This window comes from Palaemon carinicauda, chromosome 8, assembly GCF_036898095.1.
Source record: "Palaemon carinicauda isolate YSFRI2023 chromosome 8, ASM3689809v2, whole genome shotgun sequence".
Taxonomy (NCBI): Eukaryota; Metazoa; Arthropoda; class Malacostraca; order Decapoda; family Palaemonidae; genus Palaemon; species Palaemon carinicauda.
In genome coordinates, this window is record NC_090732.1 from 70776584 (window position 1) to 70797554 (window position 20971).

General features: G+C 44.9%; 1 protein-coding gene across 1 annotated transcript in view; it reads right to left on the reverse strand.

Annotated features, from left to right (window-relative positions):
* LOC137645747 (RWD domain-containing protein 1) overlaps positions 1-10906 on the reverse strand; it is a 384609-nt gene extending 373703 nt beyond the window's left edge. The window contains exon 1 of the mRNA XM_068378647.1: positions 10404-10906. Coding sequence (XP_068234748.1) covers positions 10404-10476 — 73 coding nt within the window. The 5' untranslated portion in view covers positions 10477-10906. The remainder of the gene's footprint in view (positions 1-10403) is intronic.
* Between the last annotated feature and the right edge of the window lie 10065 nt (positions 10907-20971).

Sequence of the window (20971 nt, forward strand, 5' to 3'; positions counted from 1 at the left end):
CCCACCAGCGCCGACTATCGGTCAGATACCGCATATACATGTAAACAGCTCCAGTTCTTCTCATTCCGCTGGGTCTCTATCGGGGAGGAAGGGAGGGCCTTTAATTTATATATTCACCGGGTAAGTATATTCAAAAATTTATTTTATAATCAAAATATCATTTTTAAATATTAAACTTAGCCGGTGAATATATAATAGCTGATTCACACCCATGGTGGTGGGTAGAGACCAGTATTAAAATAATTACGGTGTATATGCTTAGAGTTTTTGACAGTTATATCATAACAAAACCCAAATAAGTATAGGTACCTGGTAAGGAAGCTGACTCTGACGATTACTCTGCCTTGTTAGTTCGCTTTCCTCACGAAGCCCAGCCATCCTCTCAGGATGCTGAGAGACTCCCAGGAGCTGTTATATCCAGGGCGGCAACCCATACAACAGGACCTCATCAAAACCCTTAATCTGGGCGCTCTCAAGAAATGATATTTGACCACCCGCCAAATCAAAAAGGATGCGAAAAGCTTCTTAGCCTTCTGTACAACCCAAAACAAGATTAAAAACATTTCAAGAGAAAGATTAAAAGGATATTGGAATTAAGGGAATGTAGTGGTAGAACCCTCACCCACTACTGCACTCGCTGCAACGAATGGACCCAGTGTGTAGCAGTCCTCATAAAGAGTCTGGACATCTTTTAAGTAAAATGAAGCGAATACCGACTTGCTTCTCCAAAAGGTCGCGTCCATAATACTTCGCAGAGATCTGTTTTGCTTAAAGGCCACTGAAGTTGCTATAGCTCTTACTTCGTGCGTTTTAACCTTAAGCAAGCAACGGTCTTTTTCACTCAAGTGAGAATGAGCCTCTCGGATTAAAAATCTAATAAAATACGACAAAGCATTTTTAGACATAGGCAAGGATGGCTTCTTAACTGAGCACCACAAGGCCTCAGATCCACCTCGTAATGATTTGGTACGAGCTAAATAAAACTTAAGAGCTCTAACTGGACACAGTACTCTTTCAAGCTCGTTGCCTACGATCTCTGACAGGCAAGGTATATCAAATGACTTAGGCCAAGGACGAGAAGGCAGTTCATTTTTGGCCAAGAAACCAAGCTGAAGTGAACATGTGGCTTTATCTGTGGAAAAGCCGATGTTCCTACTGAAGGCATGGATCTCACTGACCCTTTTAGCCGAAGCCAAGCACACTAAGAAAAGCGTCTTGAGGGTGAGATCCTTCAGGGAGGCTGAATGTAATGGTTCAAACCTGTCGGACATTAGGAACCTTAGGACCACGTCTAAGTTCCATCCAGGAGTTGCCATACGACGCTCCTTAGAGGTCTCGAGAGACTTAAGGAGATCTTGGAGATCTTTATTATTGGAAAGATCTAAGCCTCTATGTCTGAATACAGACGCCAACATGCTCCTGTAGCCCTTAATAGTGGGAGCTGAGAGGGAGCGAACATTTCTCAGATGTAGGAGAAAATCTGCGATTTGGGCTACAGAGGTACTGGAAGAGGAAATGGATGATGACTTGCACCAGTCTCTAAAGACTTCCCACTTCGACTGGTATACTTTGATGGTAGAAGCTCTCCTAGCTCTCGCAATCGCTCTGGCTGCCTCCTTCGAAAAGCCTCGAGCTCTTGAGAGTCTTTCGATAGTCTGAAGGCAGTCAGACGAAGCGCGGGGAGGCTTTAATGAAGATCCCTTACGTGGGGCTGCCGTAAGAGATCCATCCTTAGAGGAAGACTCCTTGGAACGTCTACCAGCCATTGAAGTACCTCTGTGAACCACTCTCTCGCGGGCCAGAGGGGAGCAACCAACGTCAACCTTGTCCCTTCGTGAGAGGCGAACTTCTGCAGTACCTTGTTGACGATCTTGAACGGTGGGAATGCGTACGCGTCCAGGTGAGACCAGTCCAGTAGAAACGCATCTATATGGGTCGCCTCTGGATCTGGGACTGGTGAGCAATAGGTCGGGAGCCTTTTGGTCAACGAAGTGGCAAAGAGGTCTATGGAGGGTTGACCCCAAGTCACCCAAAGACTCTTGCACACGTCCTTGTGGAGGGTCCATTCCGTGGGGATCACCTGACCTCTCCGACTGAGACAGTCTGCTAAGACGTTCAAGTCCCCCTGGATGAATCTTGTCAACAGGGAGATGCCTCGATTTTTTGACCAGATGAGGTGGTCCCTTGCGATGACGAACAGTGTGTGGGAGTGAGTGCCTCCTTGCTTGGAGATGTACGCCAAAGCTGTGGTGTTGTCTGAATTGACCTCTACCACTTTGTTTCGAACAATGCTCTCGAAACTCATCAAGGCCAAGTGAACCGCTAACAGCTCCTTGCCGTTGATGTGCATGCTCTTCTGATTCGACGTCCAAAGACCCGAACATTCCCGACCGTCCAGAGTCGCTCCCCAACCCAAATCCGACGCGTCTGAGAACAACACGTGGTTTGGGTTCTTGACTGCCAGGGACAGACCCTCTCTCAGACTTATGTTGCTGTCCCACCAGTTCAGGCATGCTTTTACTGGCTCGGAGACCGGGATTGACACAGCTTCTAAAGTCTTGCTCTTGTTCCAGTGTGAGTCTAGATGGAACTGGAGAGGGCGAAGGTGAAGTCTCCCTAGCGAGACAAACTGCTCCAGGGATGACAAGAGTCCCTACGAGGCTCATCCAACCTCTTACTGAACAACGGTCTTTTTTCAGCATGAGTCGGACTTTGAGCAGGACTTGCTCTATTCGGGTGGCAGACGGAAAAGCCCGAAAAACTAGACTGCGAATCTCCATCCCCAAATAGAGAATCGACTGGGATGGAATCAGCTGAGACTTTTCTAGGTTTACCAATAGTCCCAACTCCTTTGCCAGACCCAACGTCCAGTGAAGGTCCTGCAGACAGCGATGACGGGACGATGCTCTGAGAAGCCAGTCGTCCAAGTACAGGGAGGCTCGAATTCCCGATAAATGAAGGAATTTTGCCACATTCCTCATGAGCCTCGTAAACACGAGAGGAGCAGGGCTGAGGCCGAAGCACAGTGCTCGAAACTGGTACACCACATTCCAGTAAACAAACCTCAGATACGGTTGAGAATCTGGGTGAATAGGAATGTGGAAGTACGCATCCTGCAGGTCGAGAGAGACCATCCAGTCTCCCTCTCTGACCGCTGCTAGGACGGACTTCGTGGTCTCCATCGTAAATTTTGTTTTCGTAACAAAAACGTTGAGCGCACTGACGTCCAGCACTGGCCTCCAACCTCCCGTATGCTTTGGGACTAGGAAGAGACGGTTGTAAAATCCCGGTGATTGAAGGTCCGAGACTTTCACCACCGCTCCCTTCTCTAGCAACAGAGACACCTGCTGATGTAGAGCTTGTCTCCTTGACTCCTCTCGATACCTGGGAGAGAGGTCTAGAGGAACTGTTACTAGAGGAGGTCTGCGTACAAAAGGTATTTTGTACCCCTCCTTGAGCAACAACACAGACTCTTGGTCTGCACCCCTCTTCTCCCAGGCCTGCCAGAAGTTGTTCAGTCTGGCCCCTACCGCTGTCTGAGGACGTGGGCAGTCAGACTCTGCCACGGGAGGACTTGGATCCTCTCCTCTTGCCTCTCTTTCCGTCGGCACGAGCGCCTCCCCTGCTGGGGGCTCTGCCACGAAAGGGCGGGATAAACCTAGACGCAGGAGTATCGATTCTGGGCCTCACAACAAAAGATGAAGAAGGAGCTCCCTTGCGAGCAGAAGTAGCCATCAGGTCATGAGTATCCTTCTGTACAAGCGAAGCAGCAATGTCCTTGATCAGCTGTTGAGGAAACAAGGCAGCCGATAAGGGGGCAAAAAGAAGCTCCGATCTTTGACAGGGAGTAACTCCTGCTGAAAGGAAAGAGCAAAGGGTTTCCCTCTTCTTCAGGACTCCAGACGTAAAGGTGGCGGCGAGCTCATTGGAGCCATCGCGGATGGCTTTGTCCATACAAGACATAATGAGCACGGAAACATCCTGGTCAGCAGACGAGATCTTCCTGCTTAATGCTCCTAGAGACCAATCTAAAAAGTTAAAAACCTCGAAGGCCCTGTAAACCCCTTTAAGGAGATGGTCAAGGTCCGAGGAGGACCGACAAATTTTAGAGCGTCTCATGGCCAGGCGACGGGGAGAGTCTACGAGGCTTGAGAAGTCACCATGGGCAGAGGCAGGGACTCCCAAGCCGAGAACTTCTCCCGTGTCATACCAGACGCTCGCTCTAGAAGCTAGTTTAAAAGGAGGGAAGGCAAAGGCCGTCTTCCCCAAACTCCTCCCGGTAACCAACCAGTCGCCTAGTAGACGTAAAGCCCTCTTAGAAGAGCGAGAGAGCACTAGCTTAGTAAAAGAAGGCTTGGCAGCAGATAAGCCTAGCGCAAACTCTGACGGAGGCGAACGAGGAGCAGCAGTAACGAAATGGTCTGGGAAAAGATCTTTAAAAATCATCATGATTTTCTTGAAATCCATAGAAGGTTGCGCAGCCTTAGGCTCTTCAACGTCTGACAAAACATCCAAAGGATTATCAGTAGGCGGAGGATCAGCAACATCCTCATCAGAAGGAACCTCGTCCGACAATTGACGAGTCTCAAGCAAGGGAGAGACCTGTCGCGGCGGCAATGCTTGACAAGCAAAGTCCACACGCAAAGGAGCATCAGTAGCAGTCAAGGAAGCTACGTCATGTAACTGCTGAAAGGACTGACCAGCAACAACAACAGGAGCGGGAGGACGCTCGACGTCAAGTCGAGACTGCCTTGACTGCCTAGATTGAGCAGTTAAAACAACCCTTGACTGCGGTGCTTGACGCTCAACGTCAAAACAAGGCAACTGAGCTGGTTGGCGAACGTCCTGAACGTCAACACGAGCTTGCGGCAGCGGCTGAACGTCAACACGAGACTGCGGCAGCGGCTGAAAGCCAACACGGGACTGCATCGAGTGAGGCTCCAAGTCACGTGACTGACGTGACAAACTACCAACATCACGTTTCGTAACGTCAACAGGACGAGTAAAGGCTCGTTTGGGCGGCTGACGGCCAGGATCTCGATCAGCGTAGCGGCGAGGATCATCGTGAACCTGCTCAACTATATACTCCTCCATAAGGGAGGCAAGCTTATTCTGCATATCCTGCAGGACAACCCATTTAGGATCAACGGGAGTCGGTACGGGCCGAGACGAAGGTAACGTCTGTGACGGCAAAACATTGCCTTTACTGAGACTCTCGGAGCCCGTGTTACGCTCACGTCTAGGCGGCGAGCAGTCTTCCGATGACTGCAAAGGGTCAGAGCTGTCCCAATGGCTACAGCCAGGACGCTGGACCTGTCCTGAAGGGACTGACTTCCACTTTAAGGGTCTAGAAACTTTGCTCCACGGTTTCTTACGCGAGAAGCCTTCGGATGACGAGGAGAAAACAGCCTCGCTCGTCTTATGGTAGGGTCGGTCTTGACGAGACACGCCCGATACCATAGAGGGAACGTCTGTTCGTTGGTTAAAGCCTCTCGTCCCCATAAGTCCTACGACATTACTTCTCCCTGGTGCATGGGAGCCTGAAAGAGGTCTCGGACTAGGAGAACGACAAGCACAAACAGACGAACCCTCGGTCGCAACACTAAAAACACTTTGCGCACTAATCACTTTATCCCCACAATTTTCTGAATTGGCACTCTGACACTTTAACACATTCACATCCGCCATGAGTTGATTACGATCCGATGCTAAGGACTCAACTCTCTCGCCCAAAGCTTGAATGGCAAGCAACATATCCCGCATAGATGGTTCATGAGTGCTAGTAGAGGGTTCAGGTACAACTACTACAGGGGAAGGATTAGGTTCAGGGGCATGGGAGGAGGAAAAATCCAATGACCTAGAGGAGCTTCTCCTCACCCTATCTCTCTCAAGCTTACGAGAATATTTATCAAACTCTAGCCAGTCGAATTCCGAAAGTACCACGCACTCATCACACCGATCTCCTAATTGGCAGGTTTTACCCCGGCAATTAGAACACACGGTATGTGGGTCGAGAGAGGCCTTTGGAAGACGTTTGTTACAATCCCTAGCATTACATTTACGAAATTTAGGAATAGGAGAAGGGTCAGCCATTTTGAAAAGTCCAAGAAAATCCAAAAACAATCCAAAGTCATCAACAATAAACGCTATCCAAAAAAGGGTTCAAGAGTTTTAATTGAAGAGAAAAACACCTGTCACTGCGAAAGCTCAAAACCAAAAAGAAGTACTTCACCAAGAATGACGAAAAAACTCCAGGTTAACAGCGAGAACGGAATCAACTTGTCGACAAGACCGACAGAGAAGAACTGGAGCTGTTTACATGTATATGCGGTATCTGACCGATAGTCGGCGCTGGTGGGCACACCCGCAACCTTCACGGCGATCGCTCGCGAGTTTTTGTGTTTCTGTCGAGCCGTCCGAGACGTCAGCTATTATATATTCACCGGCTAAGTTTAATATTTAAAAACATGTTTACATATATATTAAGTAAATGAAAAGTAAGCGATTAAGTAAAGACAAAACAAACAATGGCTGCCAAGAGAGGACCAAGACAGAGACGTCTGTCACAGTCCGAGCCAAAAGTGAAAGTGAGCATTCATCTGTGTGTGAGGGGGGGAGGGGTAGCTAGCTACCACTCCCCTACCCCCCCGCTAACTAGCGCGGGGGTAATACACCCTCGTTAAATTCTAATGGCTCGCCATTTCAGCTGCGCTAAAAGGTAAACCCTCTGTAAATAGCGTGGTTTGTATTTCGGTTACGGAACTACTGTACCCTAAATTACCTGAAAGTGGCCGTCGTTCTAAAATCAAGTTCGTAGAAAACGGGAATATTCTGACCTGTGGCCGTTGTTCTAAAAACGATTTTGGTTAATAATGTAAGTAAACATGGATTTCAGTATTTAACTATGTACAGTAGTTAATTATATTGTTGTGTAAGGGGGGTCCGGGGGGGGGGGTGCAGCCCCCCTGGGTAAGGGCATGGCTTTTAGCATAGGTTAGGTGGGTTTTTTAATTTAGCTTCTCCCGTCGTACTCGTAGGTAAGGAAACTGTTGTGTAAGGGGGGGGGGGTGTCCGGGGGAGCAAAGCCCCCCTGGTAAGGATACGGCTTTTAGCATAGGTTAGGTGGGTTTTTTAAGTTAGCTTCTCCCGCCAAAATCGTATTTAGAACGACGGCCACAGTTCAGAATATTCCCGTTTTCTACGAACTCGATTTTAGAACGACGGCCACAGTCCACCCCACTTTATAATATTCCCATTTTCTATTAATGAAAACGGATCTGGCCGTCACCCTACAAAGGCTCCAGATAATAAAACGAGTAATTCTAAGGTCAAAAGTAATATGTATACGGGGGTATTACATAAGTAATCATGTAATAGACTTGAACAGAGCTGGTAGAGAGCCGGAGAGTTACATTTCATGATTAGGGAAGAAGAAATCCTATTGGTGGGGGAAAAGTTTCTGCTCAGGGAGGCGGGGTTTTTTCGCAGAAGATCGAAAACTGGTATGTACGAACCTACGTACGTGAGCATGCTAATGTTAGCATGGAATGCTAACATTTGATCTACATCAGACATTGGCAGCAATGGTTACTGTATTTTTTCATGAGGCATAGCCTTTGCAATAGCGCCAAATGTTTGTTTAACGGTTATACATCGTTTCCCCAGTATGTTTACCCCACCCAAAACCCCAAGTTCCCACTGGGGGTCCCCCATTACTGTAGGTTATAGATATAAATATATTTCTGAAACTATTCATTTGCGACGGGAATGAGTGTCATTTTCGAAGAGCGTAATTTTTTCTATAAGAAAAAGTAGTTTTTTTAACTAGGTTACATTGCCCTGTAATACACTACAATAATACCCAGGAAACGTTTCTTTGCAGTAAATAAAGAGATTTCACAGAATTTGACTTCATTTCGATTATACTACAGTAGTTTTAGTGAATGTGTAGTAGGGAATGAAGTTGTCGAACTGATTGTTCTGTTTGTTTACGGTTGAAATGACGGCCAAATTCGGTTAAATCACAGGTTTCAGGAACTGATTGTTCTGTTTGTTTACGGTTGAAATGACGGCCAAATTCGGTTAAATCACAGGTTTCATTGTAGTGTATTACAGGGCAATGTAACCTAGGAAAACAACTACTTTTTCTTATAGAAAAAATTACGCTCTCTTCGAAAATGACACTCGTTCCCGTCGCAAATTAATAGTTTCAGAAATATATATACATCTATATCCTCCAATGATGGGGGACCCCCAGTGGGAACTCGGGGTTTTGGGTGGGGAAAACATAATGGGGAATCGATATATAAACGTAAAACAAGCATTTTCTTCTCTATACATTACCTTCTTGAAATTATAATAACCGGAGGAAAATACAAAACAGTATATCTGGATAAACTTTGGAGACGCCGTTACAAAGATTTTGTCATGAAAAAATACAGTAACCAGTGCTGCCAACGTCCGATGTAGATCAAATGTTATTTTGGGTATTATTACAGTTTCATCCATTATGGGAACTCTATTATAATAATATATTTCCCGAGTAAAGCAAGTCTTTTGTAGTATTTCTGTAAAATATTATCTGTCGCAAATGCCTAGTTCTTTATATATCGACGATCAAACTCACGCTACTCATGTCTTCCTCCCAGATTTTTTTTAAGTCTGTTGTTATTGTTGACTGTCTCTTGTATTTGCTTAAATGAGCCCTGTAACCACTATAATCCGCAGACAAACTAGTCCACTATGAAGTCTTACACGTTTGGCCAATCACAGCGCCTGTCCACTATGACGTCATACATGTTTGGCCAATCACAGCGCGACAATACATTTTCTTACCCAGCTATTTCATTTCGTTCTTAGACATGGAGACTATAGAAAGCACGTCATCTCATGTTGCACAAGAAGTTGAAATTCCATCTTCTTGTCCTGACTGTTTCCAAACTCACAATGAATTTGTTGAAAAATAGTGCATTTGTGCCAGAGACACAATTTAATTTTACAAAATAAAAATTGTCCTGCATGCCAAGGAACCTTCGCAACAGCTTCACGTTTTCCTCAAAGCAGCAACACATCTTTATGAACCAACAGTTTAAGGTAAGCTTCATTAATTTATAGAGTATATTATAATGGTGATAGTATAACGATGTATACAGCAGTACCATCACTTTGGATTTGGTTTGATGGATGTGTTAGGTAGTGGCTGTAAGGGGGGGGGGTCGCAGGGGCTAGGCCTAGGTAGGGGTACAGGGCCCTAGGTTAGGTGGTTGTATTAGGTTCGGTAGTGTCCCGAAAATCACTGTGGCCTTAAGGGGGGGTCGCAGGGGGGGGCGGAGGCCCCCCCCCCCCGGTAGGGCAAGATAGGGGTATTGGGGGAGGGGTGATGGAAGAATAAGTATTCATTTATTGCAAATATCATTTGATGCCCCCCCCACCCCACCCAAAACCCCGGTTCCCACCTGGTGTCCCCCATAATTGTTGGGATGAAGTAGGGTCTTTCTGCATTCTGGAACAACTTGTTGTTTTAACTCCAATTACATAGTAAATCTCTAAATTGGATGGTTTGCGGTCAAAATAAACGTTAAATTCGTTGGAACTACACTATTTCTGATGCAACAAATATATTTTTATTCCAGTTTCCCCATAATGGATGAAACTGTAAATTTACCTTATTTTGTGACCTGTCATACTACTAGGCTAGGTTAGGTGGGTTTGTTAGGTTCTGTGCCCTTTTTGTACTTATTATAAATTGAGTAAAACTTATATGGAGAAATTATTTAAAATACATATGGATATATCTATCATTACTATCTTTAGTAATGTCAGCGTGCCGTTGGTAACTCTGTGTACCATACGTCATCGTTGGTAACACTGTGTGTTATTGGTAACGTTGCTAATGTTATCGTTCGTTCGTAAGAGAAGTGACACCGTGCAACTCAAAGTTATCCGAATTGGTTGATCTGTTTGTTTCCGATTGAAATGAACAGGTTAATTCAAGTTATTTACTATAGGAAAACAATTACATATCGTTTCCCCAGTATGTTTTCCCCACCCAAAACCCCGAGTTCCCACTGGGGGTCCCCATTATCGTAGGATATAGATGTATATATATTTCTGAAACTATTCATTTGCGACGGAAACGAGTGTCATTTTTGAATAGAGCGTATTTTTTTCTATATGAAACAGTAGTTTTTTTCCTAGGTTACATTGCCCTGTAATTCACTACAAAAATACCAAATCACATTAATTGTTACAGGAAAACATATTTCCTGTTCAAAATGTTTCCCCCGTCCGAAAATATAATTTTACCTCCTACCCTTTGTAGGCCAAGTAATATTTGATTATGGAAATCTCGGAAATATGCTTGCTTACGTTGTGGAAATAAATATTTAATGTCCGGTACTTACTTTCAAATTCGTCAGGATATATGGACTCAAGTGCCTCAATTTCATTTGTTTGTTCTTCCTTGTAGTCAGTCATGGTGCTTTTACGGCAATACAAGTGTGCGAACAGAGCAACTTGGACTCGTGGACATTACACCAGTTGTGCAATAGTAGTAATACTAAGAGGGGTTACCTTTAAAACGACTCAGTCTCGCGCTCTATTTTGCTTGTAATTGCGATTGTTATTGATTACTTGGCCCAAAGTGGAACTAGTGTTTTATTTTGTTTTCCTCTGTGGTTCCGTGTGTTTTTTTTATAGTCTGACTCCTTCTTCCTGTCTCTCTATTCTTCACTTCTCAAAAGAATGTTGCTGCCACTCCAGACTCCACCAAATTAAAGATGAGTGGAAAGTTTCTTGGCTTAAATTATTTGAAACCTTTTACTGCAACTTCAAATAACACTTAATGACAAACATCAACTATAAAGGACATATAATGACACAAGCGCGGATCCAGCAAGTTCAAAAAGTGGGTGCCGGAAAACCTAACCAAAGCAGCTGGGGGTCCTGGGCGGGGGCGCTTAAAATCCCAAGAAGCTGACGCATTTTAAGTTATTTTTTTTTACAATTTTTCATGTATCTGAACCCCCCCCCCCTTTCTCCTTATAATTGCATTTATAAGGTGAATAAGCATTGTGTAATAACAGTATCCCGATGATACAAATAAAAAAAATTCAGCAGTAATCTCTACTCTTTTGATATATGGCTTTACATTCCCGGGAAACCTTATCATCTGACTACCTATTGAGTTATTTCTATAACCATTGAAGCGCCGTTTCATATCAACCAACAGCAATTCTTGACTCGTCTAATTGTTAGTCTCTCCACTTTTTCCAACTTGATTCACATCAGAAACATATTAACTTTATTTCAAGCTCATATATAATGAATGTTTACAACGAGAGAGAGAGAGAGAGAGAGAGAGGAGAGAGAGAGAGAGAGAGAGAGAGAGAGAGAGAGAGAGAGAGAGAGAGATGATTTCAATCTTCCACATATCTTTTACCACATTCTTCTTGTAGCAACTATTGAACGTGTTAATCATTGTTTTAGTTTCATTAAGGTTTTAAGGTTTTCGTAAATTCTAAGCTTTATATCATGAAAACCTTTTAATTTCTGCATATTAGACATTTCTCCAAAGAAAAGGCTGGTTTCTTTTTCTTTGAATATTTTCATTTTTTTTTTTCGTTTTAATTCTATCTAGAGTACTTTGTTTACAACATATATTACACCTAGTGTCGAGAATTTTTCTCCGACTTATTGAAAACTAATGATTCTAGGCCCGATGGTATGGGCCGATGATAAGACCTTGAAGAGGTTTGCTTTCCAAAACAATTCAGGAGAGTTTCAATAAAATATGATCACAAATTTAAGTTTATTACAAAAATAATCATTTAAAAAAACACAATAACAAATCACGCAAAATGAGAGTTATTTGAACGTCTTAATAGGTTTGCTGAAGGTAATCATCTACTCCCTAGTTTGCAATTTGGTTTTCGTAAAGGCCTTGGAGCATGTGATGCCTTTCTTACAATCTCCAATTGTAAGATGAGGCTGCTTGCAGCGCCTAAGCTCCGCCCACATAAGTGACGTCATTGTCTACGTCACGGGCTATCTGTATTTCCTTCCGCTGTGCATGATGCAGCAGCGTCAGTTGCAATGAAGATAAGAAACAACACTGACTGTCATTTCTTGATCCTGCCTAGTTTAAGATCTAACATGGCGCAGTGAGTAGGATTTTAAGAGGATCTACTGTAATAACCGTGGCACAGCATGGCACCACCGTCGAGACGACCCTCATTTGCATCCCCTAGGGGCAGGATTGCAAGAACTGGAACCGGCGTCAGGATGTCGCCGGCTTCCGTGCTGCAGGCTCACCAAGTGCTGCAAACCCAGCAACAAGCCATCCAGAATCTTCAGGCCGAGATAACAGCGTTGTCACTCCGGGGTACCAACGTCCCCCAACCAAGGATCCCTTCATCTGCAGCTCCGGAAAAGTGCGAGGCTGAGGTGTCCCCTGCAGCCTTCAGGTCTTGGAAACGGTCAATGGAGTGTTGGTTGCAACTGTGTAAGTTGAAGCCTATTGAGGCAGTTCACCATATAAGGCTGCATTGTGTTCCGATATTGCAACGTGCCCTCGATTCTAGGTATACTGACGCCCAGTGGAGTGCCCTGTCTACTGAAGGGGCATTTAATGCGGTTAAGCAAATGGTAGTGAAAGCTTCTAACCAAGCGGTGCAGTGGCTCGAGTTTTTTGATTTGGCCCAAGAGCCTAGTGAGTCATTCAATGATTATTTTATCAAGTGTACGCAAAAGGCTACTGATTGTGCATTCACATACCCTAATTGTAATCATGATTTATCCGAATATATGCTTTTGCGCAAGCTCATGGTAGGCCTAAGTGATAAAGTGCTCAAAAGGCAAGTGTTTCAATCATGCAATAATATCCGTGATATCGATTCCCGTAGAGTCATGTGCAGTGCATTCGAGGGCGCCCGTGACGACGCCCTTCGTAATAGGGCATGGCTTAGCAGCTCCCCTAGAGCGGCTGCTCTCGGTGGGTTCGAGGAGGAACACGAGGTGGAGGTGGCAGCTGCCCTTGCTAAGTGTGACAGGAGTACCTCTGTAAAAGTACAATCGCGTCTTTGTGGTAATTGTGGTACTCGTCATAGCCCTGGGTATTCTTCATGTCCCGCAAGAAGAATGACATGTTACAGGTGCGGTAAAACCGGTCACCTGAAGAAGTGTTGCAGAGGGCGGAGTGCCAGGAATAACGTTAGTGGTCTGGCCGAGGAGTCGGACATAGCGGGTGCAGTGATTGCAGTAGTCGTGGCGGCAGAGGCAAGGTTGCGGAAGGGGCCCTCCCCACAACCCACTATTCGTGTTGATGTATGCTTGGCGAACTTGGGAGAGTGGTCATGCGTCCGAGCGGTGCCGGACACTGGTGCCCAGGTTTGTGTTGCAGGACCCGCTATTCTTGCGATGTTGAACATAAAACTGGCTAAGCTGAGGTTAAAGGGAGGATTGCGAGACTTCGCCAACCTGCATCTGAAGTGTTTAGGTTCAACCTCTTGCACCATAGAATACAAGGGGAGGCATACAACTCAGGAAGTATACTTCGTAAAGTCCTCCATTGATTTTTATTTATCCCTGGATGCTTGCAAGAAACTTGGTCTTGTGCCAGAAACGTTTCCTAACCACGCTCCCTTCACGGACTCTGCCCCCGCAGCAGCTAGTACAACTCCTACATTAGCGGAAGCAACTGATCAACCTGTGAGACCGTCGGCCATTCCGTTTCCCCCTAGTGAGGAGAATATTGCCAGATTAGAAAACTGGTTATTAGCCCATTTTTCAAGTACGACTTTCAACACCGAGAGAGAACCCCTCCCGGTAATGGATGGGGAACCCCACCGTATTCACTTATTACCTGACGCAGTTCCTTACGCATGCCACACACCTGCGTCGGTACCTAAGCACTGGGAAAAGGAGGTGAAAGCCCAGTTGGAGGAGGACGTCAAGAGAGGGGTCCTACAAAGAGCTCCCCCTGGAGAGCCCACGGAATGGTGTTCACGTATGGTGGTCGTGGCAAAGAAAACGGGGCAACCCAAACGTACGGTCGACTACCAAAAACTTAATGCAAGTTGTAGAAGGGAGACGCACCATACCCCTACGCCCTTCGATATGGTATCCAGCATTCCCCTTTGCTCATACAAGACTGTGGCCGACGCCTATTGGGGATTTCACCAGGTAGAACTGGACAAGGAGAGCATACCCCTAACCACGTTCATTACACCTTGGGGTAGGTACCAATACCGAAGGACACCAATGGGACATTGTTCTGCCTCCGACGCATATACACGCCGTTTCGATGATGCCATTGAAGAAGTACCCAGGAAGTTTAAGTGTGTGGACGATACACTTCTGTACGATTCGAGCGTAGAAAGCGCCTTTTGGCATGTGTACGACTTCCTTACTGTCTGTGCATACAAGGGCATCACTTTGAAACCAGAAAAATTCAAGTTTTGCAAGAAAGAAGTGGAATTTGTCGGATTCGACGTCGGTTGGGACTCCTACAAGCCTTCAGAAGATTATTTATCTGCCATAAAACGTTTTTCTATGCCCCAAAAGCCCACAATATCCGACATCAGGTCATGGTATGGTTTTGTCAATCAGCTGGCCCCCTTCCTGACAACGGCGCCCATCATGACCCACTTTAGAGACCTGCTGAAGAAGCCCTCGGGCAAACAGGTTTATTGGGATGAGTACCTTCAGGAAAAGTTTCATCAAGTGCAAGACATCGTCTGCAAGTTGGCCAAGGACGGCCTCACCTACTACGATAAACTGCGGCCGACTGTTGCAGTCACTGACTGGAGTAAGGAGGGGGTGGGCTTCGTCATCCTCCAACAATATTGCAATTGCACCTCCGTCGAAGCCCCCTTCTGTTGTAGAGATGGTTGGAGAATAGCACTTTGCGGCAGTCGGTTCCTCACGCCCGCCGAGTCTGGATATGCAGCTGTGGAGGGGGAAGCCCTTGCAGTGGCTTGGTGCTTAAAAAAGGGCAAGGTTGTTCTTATTGGGCTGCCCAAACTTAACCATTGTCACGGACCACCGCCCCTTAGTCAAGTTATTAGGCAATAGGAGTCTCGGCGACATTACCAACCCCAGACTGTTTAGGTTAAAGGAGAAAACATTGTTGTATAATTTCAACGTTAAATATCTACCAGGCAAGAGAAATCATGCTGCTGACTTTCTCTCTCGTTTTCCTACCCTGAGGACGACGCCAGATGGACAGGATGCAAGCTTTAACGAAGAATTAACGATTGCCACGGTGTCAGCAATCGCAGAAAACCTACAGGAGCAGTGCACTATAGACGAGAAAACTGTTGAAGAGGCAGCCCTGGACGACCCAGCATATCAGCTGCTAGTCGCTCGAGTGAATACAGGGGATTGGAACCCGAAGAAATCTCAAGAAATTGCATGTTTGAGGCCCTTCTACGGCATCAGAGAACGTCTCTCTATATCTGGCAACCTGGTCACATACTGTTTCAACGACAACTGCATCCGCCTTGTCATTCCCGAAGGGCTCCGTCACCAGATAACCGCCAACCTCCATGCTGGACATCAAGGCCTAGATACAATGTTGAGGAGAGCGAGACATTCGGTCTATTGGCCAGGCATCGAGGGTGACCTCCAGCATCATCGTTCACGATGTACATCGTGCAACACCCACGCACCATCACTTCCTGCCGAAGTCATGAAAATGACCCCTGCCCCAGAGTATCCGTTCCAACAGACTGTCATGGACCTGTTTCAGCTCGAAGGACGCATGTATATGGCATATTGTGACAGGCTTACAGGCTGGCTAGAAATAGCCCACTTCCCCAATGGCACCTCGTCTGCAAAGGTCATGACAAAACTTAGTCATTACTTCACTCGATGGGGAGCACCCGAACAATTGTCTACCGACGGCGGCACCAACCTGGTGAGTGAAGAGATGATGACCTTCTACAGAAGATGGAGAGTTGACATACGTCTATTATCGGCCCACTATCCGCAGTCAAATGGGAGAGCCGAGGCCGCGGTTAAGTCCGCGAAAAGGATAATTAGAACAAGTATCAGTGGGACTGGAAGCCTCGATAACGACAAGGTATCATTGGCCATGCTACAATACCTGAACACGCCTTTAAGAGGTATAAATAAATCTCCGGCGCAACTGGCAACTGGGAGACAGTTACGGGATGGTGTACCGACTGCAAAACTCAACTATATGATAGACCAACACTGGAGAAAATCCATTAGAAAAAGAGAACTTCAAGTAGCAGAGAAAAATGAGAAGATAATCGAAAGCGGCAGTGACAGGAGGCTAACGCCCTTACAACCAGGCACTCACGTTAGGATTCAGAACCAGATGACCAAGGCCTGGGACAGGCTGGGAATCATAGTCGAGCGACGACCTCATAGACAGTACATCGTGAGACTAGATGGTAGTGGGCGTCCGTCCATAAGGAACAGAAGACACCTCAAGGTCACTGAACTGCCCGTCAATGAGACAAGAGGAGCCACTCCTACCGACGACAAAGTGGGTCATGAGCCTAAGTTTCCCCCATCAGCGCCAGAGGTACGGCCTCCAAGGAAGAGAGAGGCCCCTGCCTGGATGAACGATTATGTTTAATTATCTCTGCTTTGATCTTGCATTTATTTATAAAATGAAAAATTCGGTTTTATTTTACTGCACATAGACGTGCATTGATGAACGATTATGTTTAATTATCTCTGCTTTGATCTTGCATTTATAAAATAAAAAATTCTGTTTTATTTTACTGCACTTAGACGTGCATTGATTTCATTTACAAAATTATATTTTGCAGGAAATTTTAAGTTAGGTTGGTGTTGCATTCACGACTCAATTTTAGTGTACATCTTACAATGCTGATGTAATTATTGTTTCATTGAGGTTACGTTAATGCTGTCGATGTTGTTATCTCTCTCTCTCTCTCTCTCTCTCTCTCTCTCTCTCTCTCTCTCTCTCTCTCTCTCTCTCTCTCTCTATCCCATCTGAACGTTACCATTAATTATTACGATTATGATTTACCTTATATGTCTGATGTTTTACATTAAGAGAGTATAGAATTTTTTTTTATCATACCTGCTTTTGATATTGTCATTTATAAGTTTTGAAAATATTATCCTCGTAATATTTTGGGAGGGAGATGTAAGATGAGGCTGCTTGCAGCGCCTAAGCTCCGCCCACATAAGTGACGTCATTGTCTACGTCACGGGCTATCTGTATTTCCTTCCGCTGTGCATGATGCAGCAGCGTCAGTTGCAATGAAGATAAGAAACAACGCTGACTGTCATTTCTTGATCCTGCCTAGTTTAAGATCTAACACCAATGCTGTACAGAAATCCCTTGATTGTGGTCAGGAAGTTCGTATGATTGGCCTTGATTTTAGTGCTGCCTTTGACCGTGTTAATCATGAGGCCCTTGTTTTCAAACTGAAACAGTTGGGAGTGGGTGGGTCGTTTCTTAGCATTATTATTGATTTTTTAAGCAATAGATCTCAAAGAGTTGTTGTTGATGGGCACCATAGTGATTATAGGATGTGATATCCGGTGTCCCACAGGGTAGTGTTCTTGGCCCATTACTTTTCATACTATATACACATGACATGTGTTTGGCCTAGAAAACAAGCTTGTTGCATATGCAGATGATGCTACTCTCTTTGCATCAATTCCATCCCCTGAATGTAGATCTTGGGTTGGTGAATCCCTTAATAGAGATTTAGCTAGAATTAGTGCATGGTGCAAATTATGGGGTATGAAGTTGAATCCTAACAAAACTCAAAGTATGATTGTAAGTAGGTCAAGGACGGTGGCTCCTCAACATCCGGATCTCAGTATTGATAATGTTTCTTTAAATTTGTATGACTTTCAAAATTTTAGGTGTGATTCTCGACAGCAAATTTACTTTTGAGAAACATATAAGGTCTGTGTCTTCTTCAATTGCACAAAAAAATTGGCTTAATGAGAAAGTCTTTCAAGATTTTCGGTGATCAATCTATTCTGAAGAAGTGTTTTAATTCTTTCATTCTACCTTGTTTTGAGTATTGTTCTCCTGTCTGGTCTTCAGCTGCTGATTCTTATCTTAAATTGTTGGACAGAAACTTACGGTCTATTAAATTTCTTATTCCTGATCTAGATATTAATCTCTGGCACCGTCGTTCAATTAGTTCATTATGCATGTTGCATAAGATTTTTCATAACTCTGACCATCATTTACAATCAGATCTCCCTGGACAATTCTATCCTGTTCGTAATACTAGGCAGGCAGTTAATTCTAATAGCCAGGCCTTCTCCATCATGAGGCTCAATACTACGCAGTACTCTAGAAGTTTTATTCCAGCTGTTACCAAGTTGTGGAATGATCTTCCTAATCGTGTAGTTGAATCAGTAGAACTTCAAAAGTTCAAAGTTGGAGCAAATGCTTTTTTGTTGACCAGGCGGACATGAGTCTTTTTATAGTTTATTTATGACATATTTGTTTTTGATGTTGTTAATAGTTTATATGTGACATGTCTGTTTTGGCGTTGTTACTTTTTTTAGAATGATTTATTGTTAATTTGTTCTCTTCATTTACTTATTTCCTTATTTCCTTTCCTCACTGGGCTATTTTTCCCTGTTGGAGCCCCTGGGCTTATAGCATCTTGCTTTTCCAACTAGGGTTGTAGCTTGGATAGTAATAATAATAATAATAATAGGGGGTTTGCAACATGTGCTCATAAAACTCTAAGTCCACGGTTGGACTAAACAAGGTGAAATTACAATATTACATTTATAGTTCTAGGGTAAATCACATACCAGTGCCTGCAGACATCATTTGAGGCATAAAACAAATCCTTAATCCCAGGGATGACAAATTTACAGTCAGATAAAACTGAACATAATTCACAGTAACAAATTAATCGACCTGGTATCGCGGTAGATAGGATCCAAATGCAGAGAGACACGCTACAACTCATAGACAGCACTTACTTAGTTCGATCGGGCTTTAGGCAGGAATGGTTGAGCATCGTTCAGTATAGCTTAGAGGAAAACTACTGTCTCCCGCGTTAATTAATGGGTCCTTGTGAAATGTGCGGGAACTCTCACGTTATTTAATCAACAAGGGGTTTAATCGAGATTCTTTATCGAATACAAGACAGTAAAATAGTCAAAGTCTTGCGTCAGATCAAAGGATAAACTCAATACTTCGGCTGAAGGCCGTAATTTGCCAGAATCTAACAAACTAGCGAGTCCTTGGCTCTAAACATACACATCGATAATTTTGCCTGCATGAAACAATACAATATAATTTTCGTAAATCGTAAATAATAAAGACTTTGTTTCTCTAACACCCGCTCCTTCCCCACCAGGTGGTAGAAATTTACACAACAATACCGTCACCTATTGGACAGCACTCATTCATAGAAACGCCCGCGAGATCTTCCAAGGGGCCACGTAGCCCTTTTTTGATTGTCTTGCTTGACCAGCACGATGTCTCCGGGGTGCAGCTTGGAAGGTTCCCCAGATCGACAGTCGTGTCTGGCCCTCAGGTCACTTAAATACTCTTTCCTCCACCTCTCCTGGAAGGCTTTCAGAGTGTCTGTCAACTTCAAATAACGATCACGGAGCCTCTGGGAGATGAAGGTCGCATTGAGGTGGTCATCTGGCAAGATCGGTGCCATTAGGTTTACCATGTTTCCTTGCACTAAATGGGAGGGGGTGAGGACCTCATCCTCGCACTTGTTGCCACTGTACATTAGAGGCCTGTTATTAACCACGGCCTCGGCTTCTTTCACCAACGTTAGGACGTGGGCATCTGGCAGGTACTTCTTCCCGAGGGCTATCTGGAGGGTACGTTTTGTCACTCCGATTAGGTGCTCGAAAAACCACCTTTCCATGGCGCATGGGGTGTCTGAAAACGCCATTCGTTTCTGGTTTTCCTCAGGAACTGCTGGACTTCATCCTCTTCATAAAGTTCCTGAAGGAGGTTGCTGGCAGTCTTGAACGTTTGATGATTACCGGATGTGATGAAAGACGGGCCGCCGTGGGTAGCACAAAAACGACGCAAGGCCAAGACAAATTCCTCCGCTTCCAGGGAGGGGCAGAAATCGAGGTGCACGGCCCTGCTGGCCATGCATGTTACGATCAGTATGTAGCCTGGCCGCGTTTCGGTCTGTATGGCCGCTGTGTGGTCCACTCCGACTGCGGTAAATGGTTTCGTCAAGCTGATCCTTTCCTTCGGTAGGGGGGGGGGGGTGGCTGTCTCAACAGGGGCTGGAAGGCTAGCACGCATTCTGGACACTGTCGTACAATTTGCCTTGCAATGAAACGTAGGCCCGGCGACCAGCATTTCTGTCGAAAGATACCCATTAGTGTATTCAAACTACAATGTAAATGCAAACAATGCAAATATCTTAGATAAGCCCTAACTAAGCGTTCCTTGGCTGGCAAAAGAATCAAATGTTTCATTTCCTCTACCTGGGACACACATCCCCTAGTACAAATCAACTTATTATCTAACACTAAATTTAATTGTCTGACAAAATTAATGACTTCACGAGGGGGTCTGACCTCACCCTCCAAGTAAGCATAGACTGTAGGCAAACAATATTTTTGCTCTAATTGGACAACAATACTGAACGGATCCTGTTTTAATTTGGCAAATCTCAATATTAACCTAGTAACTCTCAATAAGAATTGGAACTCTACTTCCCTCTGTAGAAGTCCCCATATCTCTCCTGGGGGAACAGGTCTTATTTCTTCCCTCATTACTTGCACCGCCGCCACTATGGTTCTTTCACTGGTTGGATCATCCTCTTTGTAGGGAACAGGCTCTCCTGCAGTCCTCAGGAACTCTGGACTATTCCGCCAAAGAGGGTTTTGTAGTAATTTTTGCGTTGTTGCTCCTCTGGACAGGACATCAGCAGGATTCTGTTTGCTTGGGACATGGCTGAGACTGAAACCACAAACCTGATGAAGAAAAATAATCTCCGCC